The following is a 21,691-nucleotide window of genomic DNA, read 5'->3' as shown; positions in this document are numbered from 1 at the left end:
TGGCTGTGTGGGGCTTGGCTGTTGCCTGGGGTTAAACCATGACAAAGATGAAAGTGGTGATAAGCAGGATGAGATAGTCAAGCATTTTGAGAAAGAAAAGAGCAAATAGAAAAATATACTGTAACAACGAGGAGGCTGGAGCAGAAGCAAGTAGCAAGTAGCAAGACACAAGAGATCTGAACCAGTGTTTCTAGAATATCCCAGGAGAAACCATGCCAGCAGTCTCTAAACTAGTCTCTCTGCACATTAATAATAAAGTGATTATTCTGCACATCTGCATATGCCAAATCTTACCATAAAGTGGTGTTAACTTGCAAAAGTTGTCAAAGCAAAAAGAGAAGCCAGCTTAGAATTCACTCACTGATAAGGTTTAGAACAACTAGAATAAGTAATAAACAACTAGAATAAGTAATCTGCCATAAAAGGGGAAAAAAAAGATAATTTGTAAAGCCCCTACTGAAACAACTCAAGGGTCCTGGGGAAGGAAAGAAAGGCAAGAATAAACACAAAACCCTCTAATCATTCTGGTGGAGGAAGCCAAGCATCTAAAGGAGGAAAAACTGACTTAGATTACTGAGAAGACAGCAGGAGGAAGTGAGCCTTTTGCTCGGTAGAAAAAGGTTATTAGAAATCAAGGTTAAGGCCAATTAGATAGCACAAAAGAGGATAAATGTCAGGTGGAGGGAAGTGATGAAAAGGCTGGTAGTAAGCAGCATGTTTGATAATTCCAAGGAGCAACAACATGAGGAAAAGAGAGTGAAGAATAGCAGGTGAATCCCATAGCTAAGGGGAAAGGGAATCTGTAAGAATAAATCAAGGATTTTTTGCAGTACTTACTCTGCACAGGGGACTACACTACACAGTTTCGTTTATACAGCTTATACAGTTTGTGCCTTACCTAATTTTGAGAAGGACTTTATGAACATGAATGTATTTTCCATCCACTAGAAACTTCAAGTCTGCAGTTTCAGGGTTGTCAAATTCCTTCTTTAGTGACTGGGCTACCGTTAGATGGTCATCAGGCTCTAGAACAAAAAGGGGACTTCATAGCAAACAGTGAGCAACACAAGTATCTCTTATTATAACATCCTGGGTATCTGCCAGCAATTAACACTCTCAATGAATACAACATCTCTTTAAGGCTAGTAAAAAACCCAGTAGACTATGTGTTCAATATGAGCCCCTGAAGAGCCAAGAAAGGACAGCTTTCTTCAATCTTTACTAGCCTCCTACTCCAAGCAAACATCTCTATTAAAAAAACCCTAAGTTCCATTCCTTTAACTCACCTATTAAAAGCAAAAAAACCAGATTAACATAGTCTCAGAAGTTTACTGCTGCATCTGACAGAAAACGCTATCAGCCATTACTGAGTAAATTGTTCCAAATTACAAGTGTTAGTTATTATAAGATATCCAAATGGTCAGTAAAAAAAAAATCACAATAAAATTTTCTAGAATGCTCCCACAAGGAGACATTATTTTAAAGGAAAAATAAATCTATTACATAAACAACATAATGATTGCAGTGAAACTGCCCAGTAGAATATCCCCAAAAGTAAATATCAACAGTTGCAGGCCTATTCAAAAAGTGTTTTCCCTAGACCTAAAGGTGTTAGAAGCACTCTGTGTCAACGTCTGCATGCTCCTGCTTGTGCTATATGTATGTATATCCCACTGTGCACGTGACATTTGCATCATAAAGTTACTAAACAGATTTGAAAAGTCATCCTCATCATTGTCTGCATATGAATTTTTACGTCCTGAACTGATCAAAATCTCCAACATATTTGGTAGCCTCCGAGAACTACCTTTTTCAATACTACAAAAAAATCAACAACCCACATCCTCAGCCTCATTCTTAACCCTGAAAACATTTTGTCTTCTTACCATATAAACACACATTATGGGTTTATACAGATTTTGTGGGACAGCAATTAGTTGTTCTCCACAGAAAATTACATAAATGCTAGGTCTTGTAACCTACCAAGCTAGAAATAAGAATAGCATTCTGCTGGAAATGGAAAGACCTTCTCCACAAACTCTAGAAAAAAACCTCAAGACATATACACACACACACTTTGATACTATTACACTTTGTTAAGCACAATAACTTTTAATTCATTTTGAGGGTGTCATTTATGTTCAGGTATACCCAATTAGGGCAATATTATCCTAGTGTGGTGGGTTACAAGTAAAATGATAGGAGCAGGCAGGGGGGAGAAATCCAGTGGAACAATCCAATGGATAATAAATCATTCTGAACCAATGATGCTGTAAAATGCTTTGTTAGTCCTTATTTGGAACAATGTGTTCAAAAATTTGAACCTTATTTATTCACTGTTTTGCTATCCAAACAAGTAATCATTTTAACAACTAACGCAAAGCTGAAGCTCTTCTTCAAAGTTAGCTGGCAACCCACATGTGCACCAATACACATCCCCAAATGACTCCTACAGCCAGCAGGGGAAAACTGATTGCAGTAGGGTACAGTTATTAAATTCTTAAGAGGAAAAATAGATACTTTTATTTGTTACAGCAGCGAAGGGGGAACTAGAAGAAGGAAATGAAGAGGCAGTTCACACTAACGAGGCACAAAGCCAAGAAAACTCAGTCAGTGCTAAGAATTGTATTAGAAATTCCCACAAACAGGGAATGAATGGGAATGGCTGGGTGTGGAAGCACCATGAAACAACCAGAGAAGAGCTATAAGCCTGGCAGATGTCCATGGCCCCTAGCTCAGCAAACGTTAAGACCCTAGGGTGCAGCTGCCTGATGATTCTCGCCACGCGTAGATCAGATTACAAACAGCAGTGAGTCAGACCTGAGGACTTGCCAAGGTGGGACAGGGACTAGTCCCTCTGAGCTCCAACAGCATGCAAAAAGGCAGACACGAAAACAGCAGCGTCACCTAACTACAAGGAATCCAGGAGACATGATAAAGGTCTGATAGCCAGCATCATTTATCCTGTGTCATCACAAGGAACCCTGCTCAGACCATCTGAATTTTGGTGTAAGGATGCTGGACAGACCACCTGGCACATATGAGAATGTGGCTTTGAAAGTGCATCTGAAACCAGCTTTGTTTGAAAGTAAAGTAACTTTTTCCTCCTGTAAGGTTTCACCTTATGCTTTGGTACAACATTGCTACAGTCTTGTAGCATTATTTCCAAAGGGACTCAGAAGTCAAGGTCAAATAATAGAAAGAAAAAATAAAAGGGGAGTTGCTACAGTCAAAAATTACTCCCAAGGTGCAATACAGCAACACAAAAGCAATTACAAAGGCAGCACAGAAGTGGGATGAAGCATGATGGACTCAGTACAGCTCAAATTACAAATTAACAAATTGCTGCATTCTAGCTGCACTATAGCTTTTAGCTGAAGTTCCCAGATGACACCCACAGACAACCTCAAGAGTCTCATCTTCGATTAGGTCAGCAAAGCCAGTAACTTTATTAGCAACCAATATGGGATTGAATTGTAGCTGAAGAATGAGCTCTCCATTAGACATGCAGTGTACTTAACTCTTTCTAGTCAAGGGCAGTAAGACAGACCTTAATCAAGTATCTGAGATCCAGCAACTTGTCTCTTCAGAAGCCCAGGTCACAATCACTCATGATGGGTCTGTCTGTGGCCAATTCTGAACAAAGCAATTTGGGTCCCTCAGGTCTTAGTAGTCTGTTTAAGGGCATCAAAGAAAGCTTCAGGGTTCCTAAATGTTCTGTATGGCTTCCTCAGGTCTCCAAATTCAAACTCATCTCCACCCACATCCATTGGACAGTAACACTCAGTGGTTACAAAAAAAAAAAACCATTCCCAAACCTAAGGCATTTCCCCATAGAAATAGAACACATAAAAAAACCAGACAATTATTTAGCACTGCCATGAGGCTTTAGCAATTTTTTACAATTCTGTATTACCATTTACACATATGCAATATATGATTATGACTATGTTTCCCAGTAGAAATTTTTGCAACAAACTAAGTTTAGACTTCACAAACATGCAACTGTTTGATGAACTAATGATTCTCTTTAGAAGATGTTGGAACAAAAAATGTTTAAGCTCACCTACTGACAGCAGACGCCACATGACAGCAGGGGTGGCAAAGCAAGCAAACACATCATCAGTGCAGGCAAAGTGAGTGAGGTGGGGATAGGTCACAGACTGCCCACGGCACTGGCCCCACATGTACACCTGGCCACTCTGGGTCTTGGCAGCCGACGTGTGAGCAGAGTGGCAGGCTGCAATCTCTATAACTCTGAATTTACAAGCAAACAAAGAAAAAAAAGCAAGTCACTCTCTTAAGAACAAAATGCAGCGAAGAAGCTCACTGCCTCCTGTCTCTCTCTGGTGCAAACCATATTTGTAAGCATGCATGCACTTTCAACTGCAAAAATGTTTTCTGATCACACACAGCAAAATCTAGAAGTGCTGTCAGTGTCTCCTCAAACAGCGTGCACTCAGGGAGTTTCTCTGTGGAAAAGCACTTTGGGAGTGAGCAGACACTGTTGCAGCAGAGCTGTACATCTGCTGTAGCACACACTCTGCTGAGCTCCTCAGCTCCCTCGAGCAAAGCTATGATGAGTTTCCAGTCTCTGAATGTCCTCGGGGGTGCTAGGCAGTGAGGTGAGTGGCTGCATTAAGCTGTAGAGAATGGATACTTGGAGAAGATGAAGAAGGAAATGAGGAGGTGTTTCAAAAAGAAAAAAAATTGCATTTTGGCTTATAATTGAATGTTAATAAAAGTCTTTTTTCTGGTTGTTTATTGGTCACAGTTATAAACCAACAATTTAAACATACTTCTCGTAATTAAAACAATGAAGTGTCATTATTCACACAATTATTGTTACTTATGTTTAACGGACTCTCATTTTGAAAATAAAAATTAGAACCAAACAGCACTAAAAGCTGTTTCTGAGTGTCTTTTAGGTATGTCAGCCTATCTGTCTAATCCTTCTATCTCTCTAATCCTAAAGTTGATTTAGGACTTCAAAACTCCCACTGTGTATGACATTACACAATCCACTGTTCTGCAGTCTGAACTACTGCTTGTTTACTTGTTTTCCCAGCTGCCTGGGGAATAGGGCTGGGAGACAACTTGTTTAAAGCTGTATGTACAAATCTTGCAGGCTTTAGTGAGGCAATATCCTCACTGACACCACGAACGCATATTCCAGCCAACAAAAGGGAAAGGCAGCACACAACAGTAAAATTTGCATTAAATTATCATAACATTTTAACTGCTGCTCAAGTGTCTGGTGAAAAAATCAGTTACATTTTAAGCAAAAACACAAACACACATAAAGACACAGCAATGCTGAAGATCAGGCCACGTCTCATCACCAGAGCAGAGATGTAGCTTCCTTACAATAACATACACAGACACAAGGTTAAGAGGGACATCTCACTTTCCTTATTATTCACAACAGGAGGCCAAAATCAAGACCTCAGCAGTAAAGAATAGATATAAATTTCTGGCCATGTACATCCATGGCTTTACAACAGCAATAGAAATAACTGCCGTGCTACCCATCTAAGGATTAAAGGAAAATATATAACTTGCAGAAATCTAAGCTTAATTTTTGGGCAACAGCAGCAAGAAAGAACTTCTCTCTTTTTCTCTCTCCTGGGTTATGAGCCAGATTTAAGACACAAATTGCAGATGTCCACTCTTCACTTTTTCTGTGTGTGCTTCCTCTCAAAAGTAGAATATTAAAATACAATTTATATTCAGAGACAATAAAGATTTTATCATTGATTTCAAACAATGAAACTACACGACTAAAGGGAAACTGCAATTAAGGCCTATAAAGTACAGTGTGAGCCGAAGCAGAAAATAGCTTATTCAAGCTCAGAATATCCATTTTCTCTTTCACAGGGATAGTTATGGGGCAGATTCAAGCATTTTCAGTGAAAATTCTGTTCACATCCAGCAGATGAACCATTATAAAAAATTATAGGTTCAAAAAATAGATAAAAAATACCATAGTTTTCTGTAGCTCTTCTAATGTCTGATTGCAAGACTGTAAGTATTACCTGTCCTTATCCACAATAACTGTTGTAGGGTAAGACTGGTTACTTTTATTCCCAGTACCTAACTGGCCATATGAATTGGCTCCCCAGGCATAAATCTGACCTTCATCTGTTAGCACTAACGTATGTGCATAGCCACAGGCAACCTATAAAGAATAATAAAAAGAAGAAAATCTCATTTTTATGTAACAGGAAGTTAACACAGATATACACATTATGCTATAGGATAATGCTATTGATTCTATACCAGTGTAAAAATTATGAGAACTGAAAATACAGGCAGGTTGATTAAAAAGGGAAGGAAAGTAGATGAGGTGACTTGGAGGAAAAAAATACATCAATGAGAAGCCCTGACAGATAATCTCAAAGAGTACAGCAAAAAACCAGCTGGAAATTGAGAAAGAAGGGAAGCTACATGACAAATATGAACAATATGCAGAAAAATGAAGATAGTCTGCCTTGCACTGACCTTTCTCTATTGGCAACTGCCCCAGTGTGAATATCTTAGCACTGTAAAAACAGGCAAGGTCTCCCTATCTGCTCCTCTCATCCCTGACTGCCAGCCACGTAAAACTGTCCCCTCCCTGTGCCAGCTCTAGTGCTCAGTGGACCCTCTGCTGACATAACACCCAACCCTGCCCGTGTTCAAGGCCAGGTTGGATGGGGCCCTGAGCAGCCTGATCTAGTGGAAGGTGTCCCTGCCCACTGCAGGGAGGTTGGAACTTAATGATCTTTAAGGTCCCTTCCAACCCAGGCCATTCTGTGATTCTATCAACTTGCATCACTGGAAGAAAACTCTCACAGAAGGGCCTGAGGACCACCAGTGCCCACACATGGTGAGGAACAGAAGCAATCAGCCAGGAAAGAGAGGGAAGAGACAAAATTCTCCATCTTGATGACAGCACACAACTGTGTCAGCTCATAACCTCTTACAGAACTCACCCGGTCCTGCTGAGCTGCCTCCTCAGGAACCTCACATAAGGTTGCTCAAATATCCACTTTACAGTCTATACATGCAGCACATGCCCCACACAGACAGATACACAGTGGCAACATTACCAGCAATAGTATTGCATAAGGTAGTATAGCTAGATGGCTATCAATAACAAATTTACACTGTTCCGAACTAGCTCACGTGTCTTTATATAATCTGCAAAGCTGATAGACTGTAAGGACATACAGTCCACTGACACCCATGAGGCATGTGAGGGGCTTTAAATGAAATAAATCCTTAAGTTATTTACTGACTGGAGATCTGCAACATGGTATTAACTGATACCAAGCAAACAAGTGGGACAGAAACAGGATCTAAGCCAAACTTACTGGAGCACTCAGACTCTAAATAGGAGAATAAATACAGAGGAACATAATACTCACTTCATTACGTTACTCTCCAACAGCAATTGTTACCAGCAAAGCTACTGTCTACATCCTAGGAACTGAATGTAAAACTATGTAATTAAATGAGTTGATTTTAAAAGACTCAAAAAATCCATAGCTTCCCTGAGTAAATGCCATAAATAGGATGCAAAGTTCAAAACACTGTTGTAAATTTTCACTAGGTTACAAAACCAATGTTTTCTAACAGATTGTATTGTTTTCCTGACAGTATCCTCTATTTGGGATAAATCAATTAAAGACTTTCAGTATCAGTCCTGCAGTTACTTTAAATATTTCTTACTGTCAGAGGAAGTTACCAGTTTGCTAGTTACACAGACAGCAGCTCAGAGATTTAGTAAAGTGTAATAAACTCCAAAGACCTAGACTAACCAGGGAATCATACCAACTGTTGACCAAAAGCAGTTGGAGACAATTTGTTTAGACTTCAAACACCAGTGAGTCACTGTGGCTGGAGTGCAGTTCTGAAAGTGAAATTCAGTCTGCTACAAAGACAAACACTAAACCACTGCATTTCCTCACAAAAAATACAAGGGTTAATGAAGAAAGTGGTAGCCTAGCAAGACTCTCTTATTTACTAAAATAACTGGAATTTATTTTTATTAACTTTCACAAGAAAAGACAAACATGACCAAACATTTCCAATGGCATAGTCCTCTTCAAGTAAAATCCTGACCTCACTGAAGTCAATGGCAAAATTCCTGCTCAACTCGACAGGGTCACAGTTTCTCCCCTACTGAGAGAGGGCCATTTTAGGATATGTGATTTTATTCTGACAAATGGCACTTTAAACAAAGAGATGAAGGACTATCTCCTTAAATGCAGCCTATGCCATAGCACATTTCTGGTGGCTGACAAAGGGGTTTGACAGGGAGCACCACACACCTACCCGCTGTACACGAATGCCTTGCAGAGCTGCGATGCGGCATGGCGTTGGCTGGTTGCCACTGCTGCCCAGGCCAAGCTGGCCATTCCCATTGTAACCCCAGACATAGACCTTAAAACAGAGACAGGGATTTTAACTGTTTGCCACTCTCTACTTCTTTTGAAAGCAATGTAACTACTTCGGTTTGAATAATAATAATAATATTAATGCTCTGCAATATTTCTCTCCGCACACCTTAGGATCTGTGCTTTGTATGTAGATACACACACACACCTACCTACCTATATAAATGTACATATGCACATACAGAGATACCTATACACACATCCATGCTTTTCTGCACTGCAAATTTTGGATGCTGTTTCTGTTTAAAATTCCAACTGCATGCTCATCCAGAATTCTAAACTTCCACATGCATGTTGCTCTTTCAGAGTCAGATTATGCAATAAGACAATACGAAGAATAGAAAATAAGTGATTCATGTGGCTGCTTGCCAGCACAGAGCAAGTTCAGCATAATACTTCCCTTTTTCAAAGAGCTAATTTCTTATTCCAAAATCCTCTAACAGGAAAAAAACCTCACAATAAAACAAGTAGAGACTGGAAGCCATGCACAACAGTTTGAGTAGGCTGTTAACAGCTTTATGCCAAACATAAGAAAAAGGGAAAATATTGAGCTCTGATAATTTCAGTAACATATGTTTTACTGCAAACAGTCAATAGCTACTTAGTCCTAAAGTGAAATGCTTGGAGCAATGGAGCTAGAAAGAATGCAGACTGCCCAATATCTTCAGCTAATATGAACTATTAAAAGAACTCTACAACCTCTTATGAACTAAAAAAAATAACTGTACAACCTCTTTGTATCTTTGCAATGAGGATAAAAAAGTATGAGAGAGATTCAAGGGATACTATAGTACAACAAATATATGCAATGTACTTTTATTTTCTCTGTTTCCTCTTGAGATAAGGTGTGTATACAAGCACTCAAAATTAAAATATAATTCACTGATTATTCTCACATGCAATACAATACTTAAGGTTCTAGTACACACAAGAATTTATTTTTCTATGAATGTTAAAGTGGGATAATGTGTTAGTCAGCACTGTCATTTTTACCACAATATAATATAAGCTCTAAAAAAATAACCAACCAGTAAATCTGTGATACAAACTTAGTGATTTTTACATATGAAAAAATGCAGCTAGCATGAAATGCTAAGTATACACACATATTCAATATGATTTGATCCCAAATTTAATTAAAATCTCCTGACCTTCACAGTGCTATTTTTACTTTAGAAATGTATTTTCAACTAAACTTGAAATCTAATACTTGAATTCTTTAAGCTCAAAGCCAATTTCAATAGTTCATACACAGTAACAGTTGCTAAATTTTATGATTAATCTCAGAAACTGAAAAGCCTTAAACCAATGACAGTGACCAATTTTACCTGTTTCACTCTACCTCCTCTCTTCAGAAATCACAATCAGCATGGACAGGAAAGTGTCTAAGTATGTCAAATGTGCAGGACAATTTATAACAAAGGTTTGCATGAGCAGTATAAGCAGGCAGACTTGAGGGAGCCTGGAAAGGTATACTTCTTTTCTGCTCACCACTACCAGGTTTGAAATCATCTACATCCCAAGTTATTATATAAATTAAAATTCAGTCCAAAAATTAACTTAAAATTTCTTACCTCTCCATTTTCCACTACAGCCATAGAGCACATCTGTCCACAAGCTATATTAACTACTATTTTATTCTGTAGGCAGCTGGTAACTCTCCGGGGAATCGGTTGATTAGCTGTTGAACCAGATCCAACTTGGCCTGAGTTATTATAACCCCATGTGTATACCTATTGCAAGAGAATTGTCATAAAAGATGGCTGTATAACATACAGTTCAACGTACATATTCAAGGGAGAAAAAAGCTATATGCATAAAAAATGACATTTTGAGTTCGAGTGGATGTATTCTTTTACAGATCTAAGAAGATATAAAGGTTTACAATTTCATTGTTTCTAACAAAAATATACCACTCATAATATTTACATACTCCATTCTTTTATGTTCCTCCACTCAAAGGTAAGGGACAACAAACATTTGTGTTGCATCAGCACTGTGAGGATAGCAAGAAGAAAGGTCTACACGCTCCAGCTGCAGAATGTTTCCCTATTTCTCTCACACACACACGAGTTCCATTAAAAGAAAATAGATATTTATTCCCACTATTCTCACCTCTCCATCAGATGTTAACACCATAGAATGATGAGAGCCACAGGCAACTTCAATGACTTTCTTGTTCACCAAGTTAGTAGAGACTTGACAGGGAACAAACCCATGATTTGTTGTACCATTGCCCAACTGACTATAAGCATTATGACCCCATGTATACACTTCTCCTTCTACAATAAAAATGCAAAAAGCTGGTTTAAAAATCTCATTTTTCCAATGAGTACACAACATAAAATTACAAACTAAAAAGTCAAATTCAGTAACAATATACATATTTAAGTGTATAAATATATATATGCCCTTTGGGGCTCTTCAGCCCACAGATGTACCAATGCTACTTTGACATAGTGCTGACCACAAATCCAAGAGGATAGTATCATCATAATCTTAGTAAAGGAAAACTATTGCTACAAGAAAAGGGATGGTGCAATACAGAAGAGAAAAGGATGAAATGACAGTCAGAGTCCTCATTTCAATTTCTTTGTTACTGACAATCAATCAACATTTGTTGTCTATTCCCTGGCACTGTTTCCCACTTTGGAAAATTCCAATAAGCTTTCATTCCCTTACAATATCCATGAGGCTACTTGTAAGAAAAACCTTTTACTACTTATCAATAAACACTATATTATATACTTATTATTTAGACATACTAGCTCATGTCCTGTATTTTGAAAAACATGCTCATAAAACTAGGACTGCAAGAAACGTCTGTGTTAGACCAATGCTCTACCTAGTGCAAAAATTCTGCCTCCAACTAGCAATAGAAAAAAAAAAGCTGTTGTTTAAGGGAAACACAAGCCTTGTCACTTTTTGCAGTTTCCAAGCATTCAGAATCAGTAGAGTACAGATATTACCAGGTACTTCCAATTCACTTTAATGTACATATATTGGCCCATTATCCAAGAAGTTAACTCCTTTTCACACTTTCCTTCATCTGTTTTAAAACAAGTGCCTTCCAGTTACAGTAGTACAGGACTTGATGAGTAGCTGTTCTACATTCATCTTGTCTATTTTCTAAACCTAAATTACGCCACAATTGCAGGAGAGCTAAGTTTGATACACAACTCCATTAGCTTTCTAAAGAGATCACCAAACTCCTTATCCCTGAGAAAAGTTCAGAACTACAAATACTACACTGAACCAATATTTCTCTACAAAAACAAGTTAAATCTAATTACTTTAATCTTGTCCAAAGCAAACCACCTTTTCTTCATTTCACCAACATGTAAATACAAATTGCAGTAAACACGTGAAACACCCACACAGAAACATAAAAAATAAATTGGAAATTACAGTAATTAACATACAGATTGTGAAATATGTAATGGCTCTCTGAAAGGTAGGGCAAAAAAGGCTGTGCTGGATGAAAGTTACTCATGCAAACTGAGTTATGAGTAAAAATCAGCAAGTATCAGTTCTGAACTTGCTCTTTTGCAATACTTTATCATTTGGGTAAGGAGTAAGAGTGTGTCAGTGTGATCTGACAGCAACAAAGCTCAGAAGAATAGAGACATATATAAAAAAGCATGCAGCATGGTCTACCTTGAAGAGTGGATGAATAAAGGCAGATGAGGGGAATTGTGTTGTAAATGCATGACTATTCTTCATGTGCAATTACATTCCAACATTTTCTCCAATCCAGACTACTCAAAAACATTTCCTCTCATTAACAGAGAAAGAGAGAGAAATGTGAATACCATCAATCAGGCTCTAACAGCACCTCACTGGGAGCACAATATTAGTAATATCGAGAATAATGTACTTAATTATGAACAGAAGGACCACTACCATGATGAGGATAATAAAGTGTCAATGCAGACAACAAAAGGCTGGAAGGCAGTCTAATGGGTCTTTAAAGCACATCCAAAAGTAGGTGCCAGAGAGAAAAGATGAATTTTAGCTGAAGAACAACAATGGCACAAAAACATATGGGCACAATGTAGCCACTAACGCATTTCAAAAGTAACGGAAGTTCCAAACGTAACTGAAGAGTGAAAAAAACTTTTAAAAGTAGTAACAAGATTAAAGCAGAGCTTGAAAAACTTCAGCAAATAACAAGCTATGAACAAAGCTAGCTGACATGGCATATTCACCAATGAAAATATGTTGGACTTAATAGCCCTGACTGCCTATCCCAATTCTCTCCTATGTTACCAGCACAGACCTGTCACACCTCCTGGACTACCTAAAGCAGTCTATCTGCAAAAGCAATATTCAGGTCATACTTTACCTTCTGTAGCAAGAACAACGTGAGGGCCACTTCCATAACTCAGACAGGCTATCTTTTTGCCACATAGAGAATCTAACCTCCTTGGTTCAATAGTGCTCTGCATGTCTCCTGTCCCCAAACACCCACTGCAGTTCATGCCAAGCACAAAAACCTGTTGTAAAAGAATAACAGAATCATAATTTAGGTTGCAATAGAGGAGACCTCCTCCAAAGGTCAGTTACTCCTCCACCCTGCTCAACAAAGATCTAAATAGATCAGCTGACTCAAAGCCATGTCCAGTTAAGTCTTGAACATCTCTAAGGAAAACAGCCTCACAATCCCTCACAGATTTAACCCCTCTTATGGTAATTTTTGTCTCCTAATACTGAATCAGAATTTCTCATCTTCCAATTTGCATACACTGCCTCTCATCCCGTCGTTATGCACTTGTAAGAAATGTCTAACTCCGTCTTCTCTTTCTTCTGATTATGGTAGGCAGCCATTCATTTGAATTGAAAATGTGTTAGTAGCTAACAAAATTGTCAGACATTTTGCATGCAGTTTTCTCTAGGTACATTATCACAGGACTGGCTTTCAGAATAGCTTGATGCATAAATGATTAAACATGTCACGTTCCTACACACTCTTGGAAAATTACCTCATCATTTTCAGTTGCATACAACACTTCATTACCAGCACTGCCAAATACACAGGCTTGACGAATTAACTTGAGCTCTTCTTGGGAACAGAGAGAAAAAATTGGCCATTTCCCAACATCCAGCATCTTCAGGGCTGACAATAATGTTGCCTCCAAGACCTGGTATTATAAAAAATGCTATCACATATCTAGACAGAGAGAAGTATATACCTTCACAAAGTGAAAAATTAGATAAACACCACCAGCTCTTTTTTCAGTCACTAACCAGTATTTTAGTTCTAGAAAAATACTTGAAAGGAAGACATTAAAATAAACAAACAAAGGACATCACAATCCAGAAATAAAGGATCTAGATGCATGGGGAAAAGCACCATATGAGAAATTAAATAGTGAGGTCGTATTTTCACTATACTCATACAACATAACTGCTAGCTTATAGAATTCAATGTACAGGATCCTAATATAAGGTGGAAAGGATATATTCAGAACTTGGAATTTGTGTATTTTAACCTGGTGCTAAAATTACTGCAAGAAGAAGAAACCAGAAAAAAAGTCTGTCCAAGAATACACTTCTCTTTGAAAAATACACACAATTGTTTTCATGCATTAAAAATGGAAACTTAAGAAAACTTGAGAAGCTTTTTCCTTTCTCCTTCTGAAATTTACTTCTGTGTTTCAGCAATTACTGAATCTTCGTGAACTTCTTAAGAATATTTATATTTGATATAAGTAGACATATAACAAAAAAAGATAATTGAACATGTTCCAGCTTATGCAAGGGCAAATGATAAGTTTATAGTTAAGGAAAAGTATAACAGCTCTCCTTCAACATTAAAACTAGTCAAGCTAATATCTGAATCTCACACAACATTTCTACCACTTTAGCATAGCATAAGGCAGGAAAATGTTGTGGTATCAAAATTTAATAGCAAACTTTGAATGGCATGTGCATCAAATTTTCTTTACTGAAATTAAATCAGACTCTGAACATGAAAGGAAAGCAGCCTTACTTGCCAGATCAGAAGATAAGCAAGAATAGATTTTGCCTATCACAGACATTATGTATTTCACCACCTAACAGTGAGGACTGCATAATTAGTTTACATCTAGGAAGTAGTAGACTTACAAAATGATCTGTTACAGTACCTCTTACTGAAACAAAGATGTGAGTAATGCTAGTTTGGAATCTGAAGCACATTATGTCAGTTATAAGGGTATTGCTTCTTAAATCAGTATCACTTACTGTGAAAAAAATACACACAGAAATACAGAAAACATTTAAAACTGTGAAAATAAACCCTAAATTATTCCCGAATTAAATTCTTTAAACAAAAAGCACTTAATCACACATTTCTTTATAATACATTTCTGAGGAGGGGAAAGGAGGATTGGCCATCCTAACAAAAAAAAAAAAGCTGTGGTTTTGATCTCACCAGTTCGTTCCCCATATCCTCACAGAAAGTAACTGACCAATTTCAGCCAAATTTGCAAGTGAAAGGGAAGTGATATTCTGCTGACACAATCCGTTTGGCAGTAGACAGCTGGACAAACAGACATTATATTATGAAATAAGTCAGCGAGCAAGTAGGGCCAAGCTAGTCCCAGCAAATGTTGTCCTCCCATGACACACAGCAGGGTTGTAAGAGATGAAGGACCAGAATCCATATGGAATCAGTCTCATTCGTCTGCTGTTTGCAGAACAATTTGGTTTATGTCAAGAAGTTAGCATTAATTCTACTGAGAATTTTAGGCCTTCTTGAAATATGGCAATGAATACTGAAAGCATTGCAGACTAGTCTTCCAATTGCAGCAACAAAACTGCATCCCACTTTTGTTCAAGACTGAGGTTCAAAAGGACAGTCAGTTGTACAGATTCTTTTACTGGAATAATATACCGGTTTCTTTCCAAGGTGGGGTCTAAATTCCAAGTGCTCAGTGGGTCAGAACTCATTCATCTTAAACAGAAAAGTTTTTTCTGTAACCTCCTCTTACGAAGCTCTCATTCCTAACCTCATAATTAACAGGTTAAAAAAACCCCAAACTGTAGCATTTCTTAACACTAAAATAATACACTGAAAGTAAAAAACGCACCTACTTTTATAAAAAGCACCCAAGGAAGCACTTACGATACTGATATTTTTTTAAAAAAACAGAAAATATCCATAACCTAAATCCTGACTCTGGAATTATTATATACATTCAAATCAGTAAGTGATATTCTTGCAACTTACAAGATTTTCTCCCCTCACACACTTCTCCATTATACTCTTTTTGCAAAATCATGAAAAACAGCTTGAACTATCAGCCTGCCAACATTTATATCCGTAAGTGATCAGTTCCCTCATTACATTGCACAAAGTCATGAAAGGCACAGTTAGGCCTGAATCTGATATTTTATATGAATATATTGCCCTTCTAATTTCTTTTGCTAGTATCATTTTTCTACCTATAGCTTTCATTTTCTGTCTACCCTGAAAGCTACTAGCATGTACTAAGCGAATGCTAAATGGAACCAAGCTTTTTCCTTTTGAGCAGAGCAGCACAGAATTCACACAGATTCACACTCTGACCTTTGCACTGACTCCTTGAGAAGGAGGAGGTTCATCCTCCATAGGGATTTGTGCTTGTGTCCCCCTGCAGAGAGAGAGCTGTGGTTAAAATCACCATAGCATACTGCTGCAACACTACTTTATAAAACTATACAAGCTTAATATTAACCCAGAACTATTTGCTTCTTTGGGGTGAAACGCAAAGCTTTGCAGTTTTGCTTTTACCTTCAACTGTACAATGATCAGTTAGACAGACTCTGCTCTTCTGTATTCTTACCTAAAATATTAATTCTTGGACAAAACGGTTTTTTTAAACAAGTAGTAAAATTAATCAGACTGCAATTGGAAAGAAAGATGTTTCATGAACACAATACTCCAATGTCTTTTTATTGCAATAAAAGTAAATTGAGAACTTTGCTGACATAATTCTTCATGACATTTCTTTCAGCAAAGAAAAAGCACACTGGTCCAAGCATTCAGTTTCTGGCTGAAGCCTTCAAATGCTCTTATTCCAGTTCCATTCTGAAAACCAATGTTAGATAAACATTTGTATCTTTTCAGGTTTACCAAACATTGTTAAAATATTCATTCTGCTTCAGAAAATATTGCCAACCCTGTAAATTACCTGTATAATTTCTATGACATGCCTTATCCACAGAAACAGATTTCAGACCAAATGTTTATTCACAAATAAATACACAAAACTCTACCTCCTTAAATTATTTCCTAACATAAAGCCATGCAACTGTTTGCAGTAAAACCCCCCAAATGAGAGCCTCTTTCACTCAACAAGTAAGTCCAGCAGTTAAGCAATTTGTTATTTTCTTACCTTCTTCAACACACTTACTTGTTCAAACCACAAAGATGCAACCAGTTGACTTTGTGTTCATTATCTCAATTTAAACTAGAAACAACTCACCTAATCAAGGCCTCTGGCATGACCACAGCCTGAGCAGGACTATACTACTGAACTGCGGTGCTGAGACATTTAACCTCAGGTATGTGAGCAGTCCTACTGTGAAACTGATTATCAAGGCTATCCAATACTTTGCATCATCAGTTTCCAGCACTCCCTAGCAATGCTGATGTATGTTACTCACTTCTTGACCATCCTTAGCCTACACTCTGCCCACAGGGCTGGCATGTCCCTCAAGGGAGTAATTAACCTATGAATTTTCTAATTTAAATACACATAGAATTCCATATTTCCTTCCCCAAGCCAATTCATTAAAGATGCAATTGAAAATAAAATAGAAATTTCAATTGAAAACAAAAATGCCATCAAAAACAAAAGCACAGTTTGACTTAGAAGCCGTTTATTTGTTAGTAGAAAGATGTTAGGATCTAACCACCTAATAAAAGGTACACCAGTTCACTACTTTTCAGAGTCCCACAGAGATGCCTACAATTTTGCCCTGACTTTAAAGAGCAAAGATCACTTACATGTCCTCACAACTCCAAAGTTATGTTTTACTGTATCTATAACTAAGAGAAAATTACCCTGCAACTCCATTTTCTGTTTGCTGTGCAAACACAGACATCTTACTTCTGAGCACAGGAGTACATGGGATGGCTCAAATCATACCAGTTTATTCTTTTATTTGAATTCATGTATTCTAGTAAATGTACATACTGATTGCCACGTGTCTTCATCTGCAGAGGTGTTCTTTCTAAAATCCTGTAATTGATTTAAGAGTACATATTCACCCTAGGATCCCCAAAATAAAGACAAACTAGAAAAATATTATTATGCCTGTTTAAGGACCATTCTTACCTGTATACCTTTAAAATACTAGTGATGATTCATATTTGCCTACTCATAGGAATTGTCCCTCCAGAAAAATGACTGTTGTATATACAGCATGAAGCAAAGAAAACCCAGCATTTTCATAAAAAATAAGAGGACAAAAACTTGTATATTTGAGAAATTCAGGTACAGAAGAAAAACACATCCTATATTTCAGACAAGTTACTGGGTTTGTTTATCTACTAAATCTTATAATATGCATATAGTTGCTAAAAACCCCTTACTTTAAAATAGCTAGCCACTACATTAAAAATGCAATACTCACTTTAGAAGGTTAAAAGATAAGCAAAAATATCTGTTAAAACTTAACATAATTTTCACTAGCTGTGTTCTCAAAAAAATTCTGAAATGCAGTTCTAAAGGAGAAAACAGCATTGTTGAAAACATCCATTTCTTAGGGAAGTGCACAGCATTTTGCTACACAAATATTTAAACTTTAAGAAATCTCTTCTCTGGAATCCAAGTACAATGAGGAATCTGGACAGTATACTCTGGAAATTTGAGTTTTAGTCTTGGAATTTGAAAGTTCTGACCCTGGTTTTGGTCCAACCACGCTAGGCCATTGAGTAAGGCCCACATGTTACTGCAGTACAGATAAGACTGAGTAAAGGAACACAAATACTACGCCAAGCACTACTAGCAGTCTAACGCCATTTGAGCCTAAATATTTAAACAGGTTCAGTGACTCGTTTGAATGTAAACATTACTGTAAATTCTCTCTAGGAACTTGGCAAGCAAACAAAAATTTTCCGAACTCTACTAAGTATTTCCTCCCACTTGAGCATTTATGAATCTCATCTGCTGAAAGAAAGGTCTGCCTAGAGCTTCTTCCCCAAGGACTCTAACCACAGGCTTAGAAAAGATTAGGAGGAAAAAGTCACAGAGAAAAGGAATTGATGGCATTTTTAGGAAAGGAAGCTAATCTACTCTGATATTCTTGATTTCTCAGCAGTTTCCTACTGCAGCAGTCACGACATGATGCTAACTTGTCCAAGCAATTTTGCAGGAGAGATCAGACCAGTAATATTGTCAACATTTATTTCCATTGAACAGGTCACATTCCTTTCTAGGAAGATTATTTTCAAAATTATCTTCTTTCTTCATGTACAGTGAAATGTCACTACTCCACCCAGTGCTGACAACAAATTGTCAGAATTCACCTTGTCATTCATTCTTCCATTGACACAGCATTTTCCATAACCAAGAAACTGCAGACCTTGAAAAATGTAACAGGCTGCTTAAAAAACTACTAACTCCAACTAAAGCACAACCTTCTCTCCTTCCATTCTTGCTTCATGACACCAGACTGTGAATTCTTGGCTCCTGATGCAAGCTCCACTGGCTGCTACTAATTGCACAAGCAGATAATAAATAATTGCAATGGTGCAATCTTTCCTTGACACAAAGGCAGAATTTACCTAGGTATATATATATCAAACACACATATATAAATGCATAGGTAAAAAACCAATATGTACACGTACATACAAATACATCACAGGTATTATATACCTGGAGCTAAGAATTCTGATTGTTTAAACTTATCTAGTTATAGCTGTCTGCATACAAAGACACCTTATGTTATAGAAGAGATACAATAGTAAATATAATGTGTATGAAAGAAAAGTCAAGCCACTTCCTCTACCAGTAAATGACGGTGTAACTGTCCATTTAGCCATTTAACAGCCTTCTGATGCTGGAACTGATAAATGCTAAGTGCCAAGAGCATTGGATCAGACATAACACATCCCTGTGGGATGGGTCCGGTCGGCACATAGGGCCCTCAGTTCCCTTCAGAAGGGAGTCACCTAATACAATTAACCTTTTTTCCTTTGTAGCTGTGGTAGTAATGGGTCTAGAAGATGGGGTGCAAGCTGGAGATCCTCTAACTGTCCTCTGCTTGACCCTCTGGGTCCAGAGCCTCACACCTGTTTTTTAAGGGTAGCTGGGGAGGTGATGGGGGTCGGGAGGGGATTCTTTTACCTCTTCCATCTGGGACTTGTTTCCATTCTCCCCCATCTACTAGGTTTGCTCCCTCTGCCTGAGGGCAGGAGGGACAGGGCTGAACTTCTTTTGTGCTCAAAAGGGTGTGACTCTGCCAGTCTATTCCCCTTTCACTCTCCCTAATGCTTCTTAATCTCCTTTTTCTTCCTTGAGCTCTGCCACCATGCACAGCAAATCATTCACCTGCTCACACCGTAGCAGGTGTGACTCACTGTCCTCCGGGACTAACGCAGACCGAGGCTCTCTGTGCTCAGTGACCTGAGCAGCTGTGTCCTGCACGGAGGGTCCTGTCAGGCTTACAACACTCCTCCTGGGAGCAGCAACAACAGTTTTTGCTCGCGTAGATACCACTGCTGGGTCTAGCTGAGTTGCGGGGGAAAAAAAAAACAGAAAGCAAAAAGAACGAAAGCAAAGAAAGCAGGAGGTGGCCGTGCCCTGCCTGCCCACACTGCCGTGCCCGCTCTGCTCGCACGGGTTAAATCCCCCGCCACCCAGCACACCCCGCCCGGCCAGCCGGGACAGCCTCCCGCGGGCAGCACAGCTCACCTGCGGATGGACAATCATCTAATACTACATCTACCCACTGCAGTAGCCTCCTCCAAACTGCAACAGATGCATCATGATGCCAAGGTTATTTTACCTCACCTTTAGCATGTAGTGGTCTTACTTCTATTATTGGTTTTACTTACATGATTAAAGAAGTTTTAAAAAAACAATTGTCTTAACTCAGAATTACTTTTGCCAATTCTCACTTTGTAACTGCACTTTATCCCTTAAATTTTTATTTGCATAACTATACTTTTATAGTCTTTATTCCTAAAATCCTTTTTGAGGCGGGTAGAAGTTGTTTTCAATAGATGTTTTCTCATTTTTTGGATATAAATTCCAAAAAAATTTTACAGTTGCCATAAACCAGCTTCGTACCTTTTATGCTAATAGGGCCCTCAGGGCTCCTGTACAACCAACATCACTAATTAATCCTCTTGATTTTTTAAAGTTTGCCCTCCTAAAATTGAGAATTTCAAACCTGTCTCTGTTTAGTCCCCTGTTTTATTTCTACTTTTCAAATCTAATTTAAAATGTGATCCAAGATCAGAAGCTGACTAATAAACCAGCTCTTCACAGAATTTTTCACACTGCTTACTGAAAGCAAGTCTAAAGCAATTTGGTGCTTATTTGGTAAGCTTACAGCAGTTGTATGTAAGATCAGCTGGATCACCATAATGCCCAAATGATGCTGCTATCCGTATCCATTGGTTGTTCATCCTGGAAAAGATGAGGCTCCAAGGAGAACTCACTGTGGCTTTTCAGTACTTAAAGGGGGCTTACAAAAAAGAGGAAGAGAAACTTTTTACACAGGCAGACAGTGACAGGACAAGGGGGAATGACTTTAAATTACAAGAGGCCAGAATTAAATTAAATGTCAGGAAGAAATTCTTTACTCAGAGAGTAGTGAGGGCATTGGAACAGACTGACAAGAAAAATTGTGGATGCTCCATCCCTGGCAGTATTCAAGGCCAGGCTAGATCGGTCATTGAGCAACCTGGTCTAGTAAATGCTATCCCTGCCCATGGCAGAGGGGTTGGAACTAGATGATCTTTAAGGTCCCTTCCAACCCAAACCATTCTATGATTCTATGATCTGAGAAAGAAATCTACCTGTGACACAATTCCTGACAGTATCTCTCAGTAAGAGACATTGTTCTCCAAATCCAGCTCCTGTGGTCTGTGGCTCCTATAATTTTCTTTTCTCAAAGCAATGATATGCTTGATTCTTTATCCACACAATCTCTTTCTGCTACTTTATGGTCCATCACATTCACATCTCACTTCATTCTGCCACATTTATTTCTCATATCTGGACAGTATTATCTTTCCTACCTACATTCAGCACGATGCCTGTTTCTCC

At 38.2% G+C, this 21,691-nt stretch overlaps 1 protein-coding gene across 1 annotated transcript; it reads right to left on the bottom strand.

The window, feature by feature from the left end:
• Window positions 1-894: 894 nt before the first annotated feature.
• LOC103809681 (RCC1 and BTB domain-containing protein 2) lies at window positions 895-16,041 on the bottom strand. Its single transcript, XM_009082536.1, has 9 exons — window positions 15,994-16,041; window positions 13,424-13,582; window positions 12,787-12,937; window positions 10,557-10,723; window positions 10,016-10,174; window positions 8,320-8,427; window positions 6,036-6,178; window positions 4,067-4,257; window positions 895-1,025 (listed from the first exon to the last, which is right to left on the bottom strand). Exons 1-9 carry the CDS (start codon window positions 16,033-16,035, stop codon window positions 895-897), a joined length of 1,251 nt encoding a protein of 416 aa, XP_009080784.1. The 5' UTR covers window positions 16,036-16,041.
• Between the last annotated feature and the right edge of the window lie 5,650 nt (window positions 16,042-21,691).

This window comes from Acanthisitta chloris, unplaced genomic scaffold (genome assembly GCF_000695815.1).
Source record: "Acanthisitta chloris isolate BGI_N310 unplaced genomic scaffold, ASM69581v1 scaffold17629, whole genome shotgun sequence".
Lineage (NCBI taxonomy): Eukaryota > Metazoa > Chordata > Aves > Passeriformes > Acanthisittidae > Acanthisitta > Acanthisitta chloris.
The sequence above is the reverse complement of the archived record's forward strand: the minus strand, read 5'-3'. Positions and strand labels throughout refer to the sequence as shown.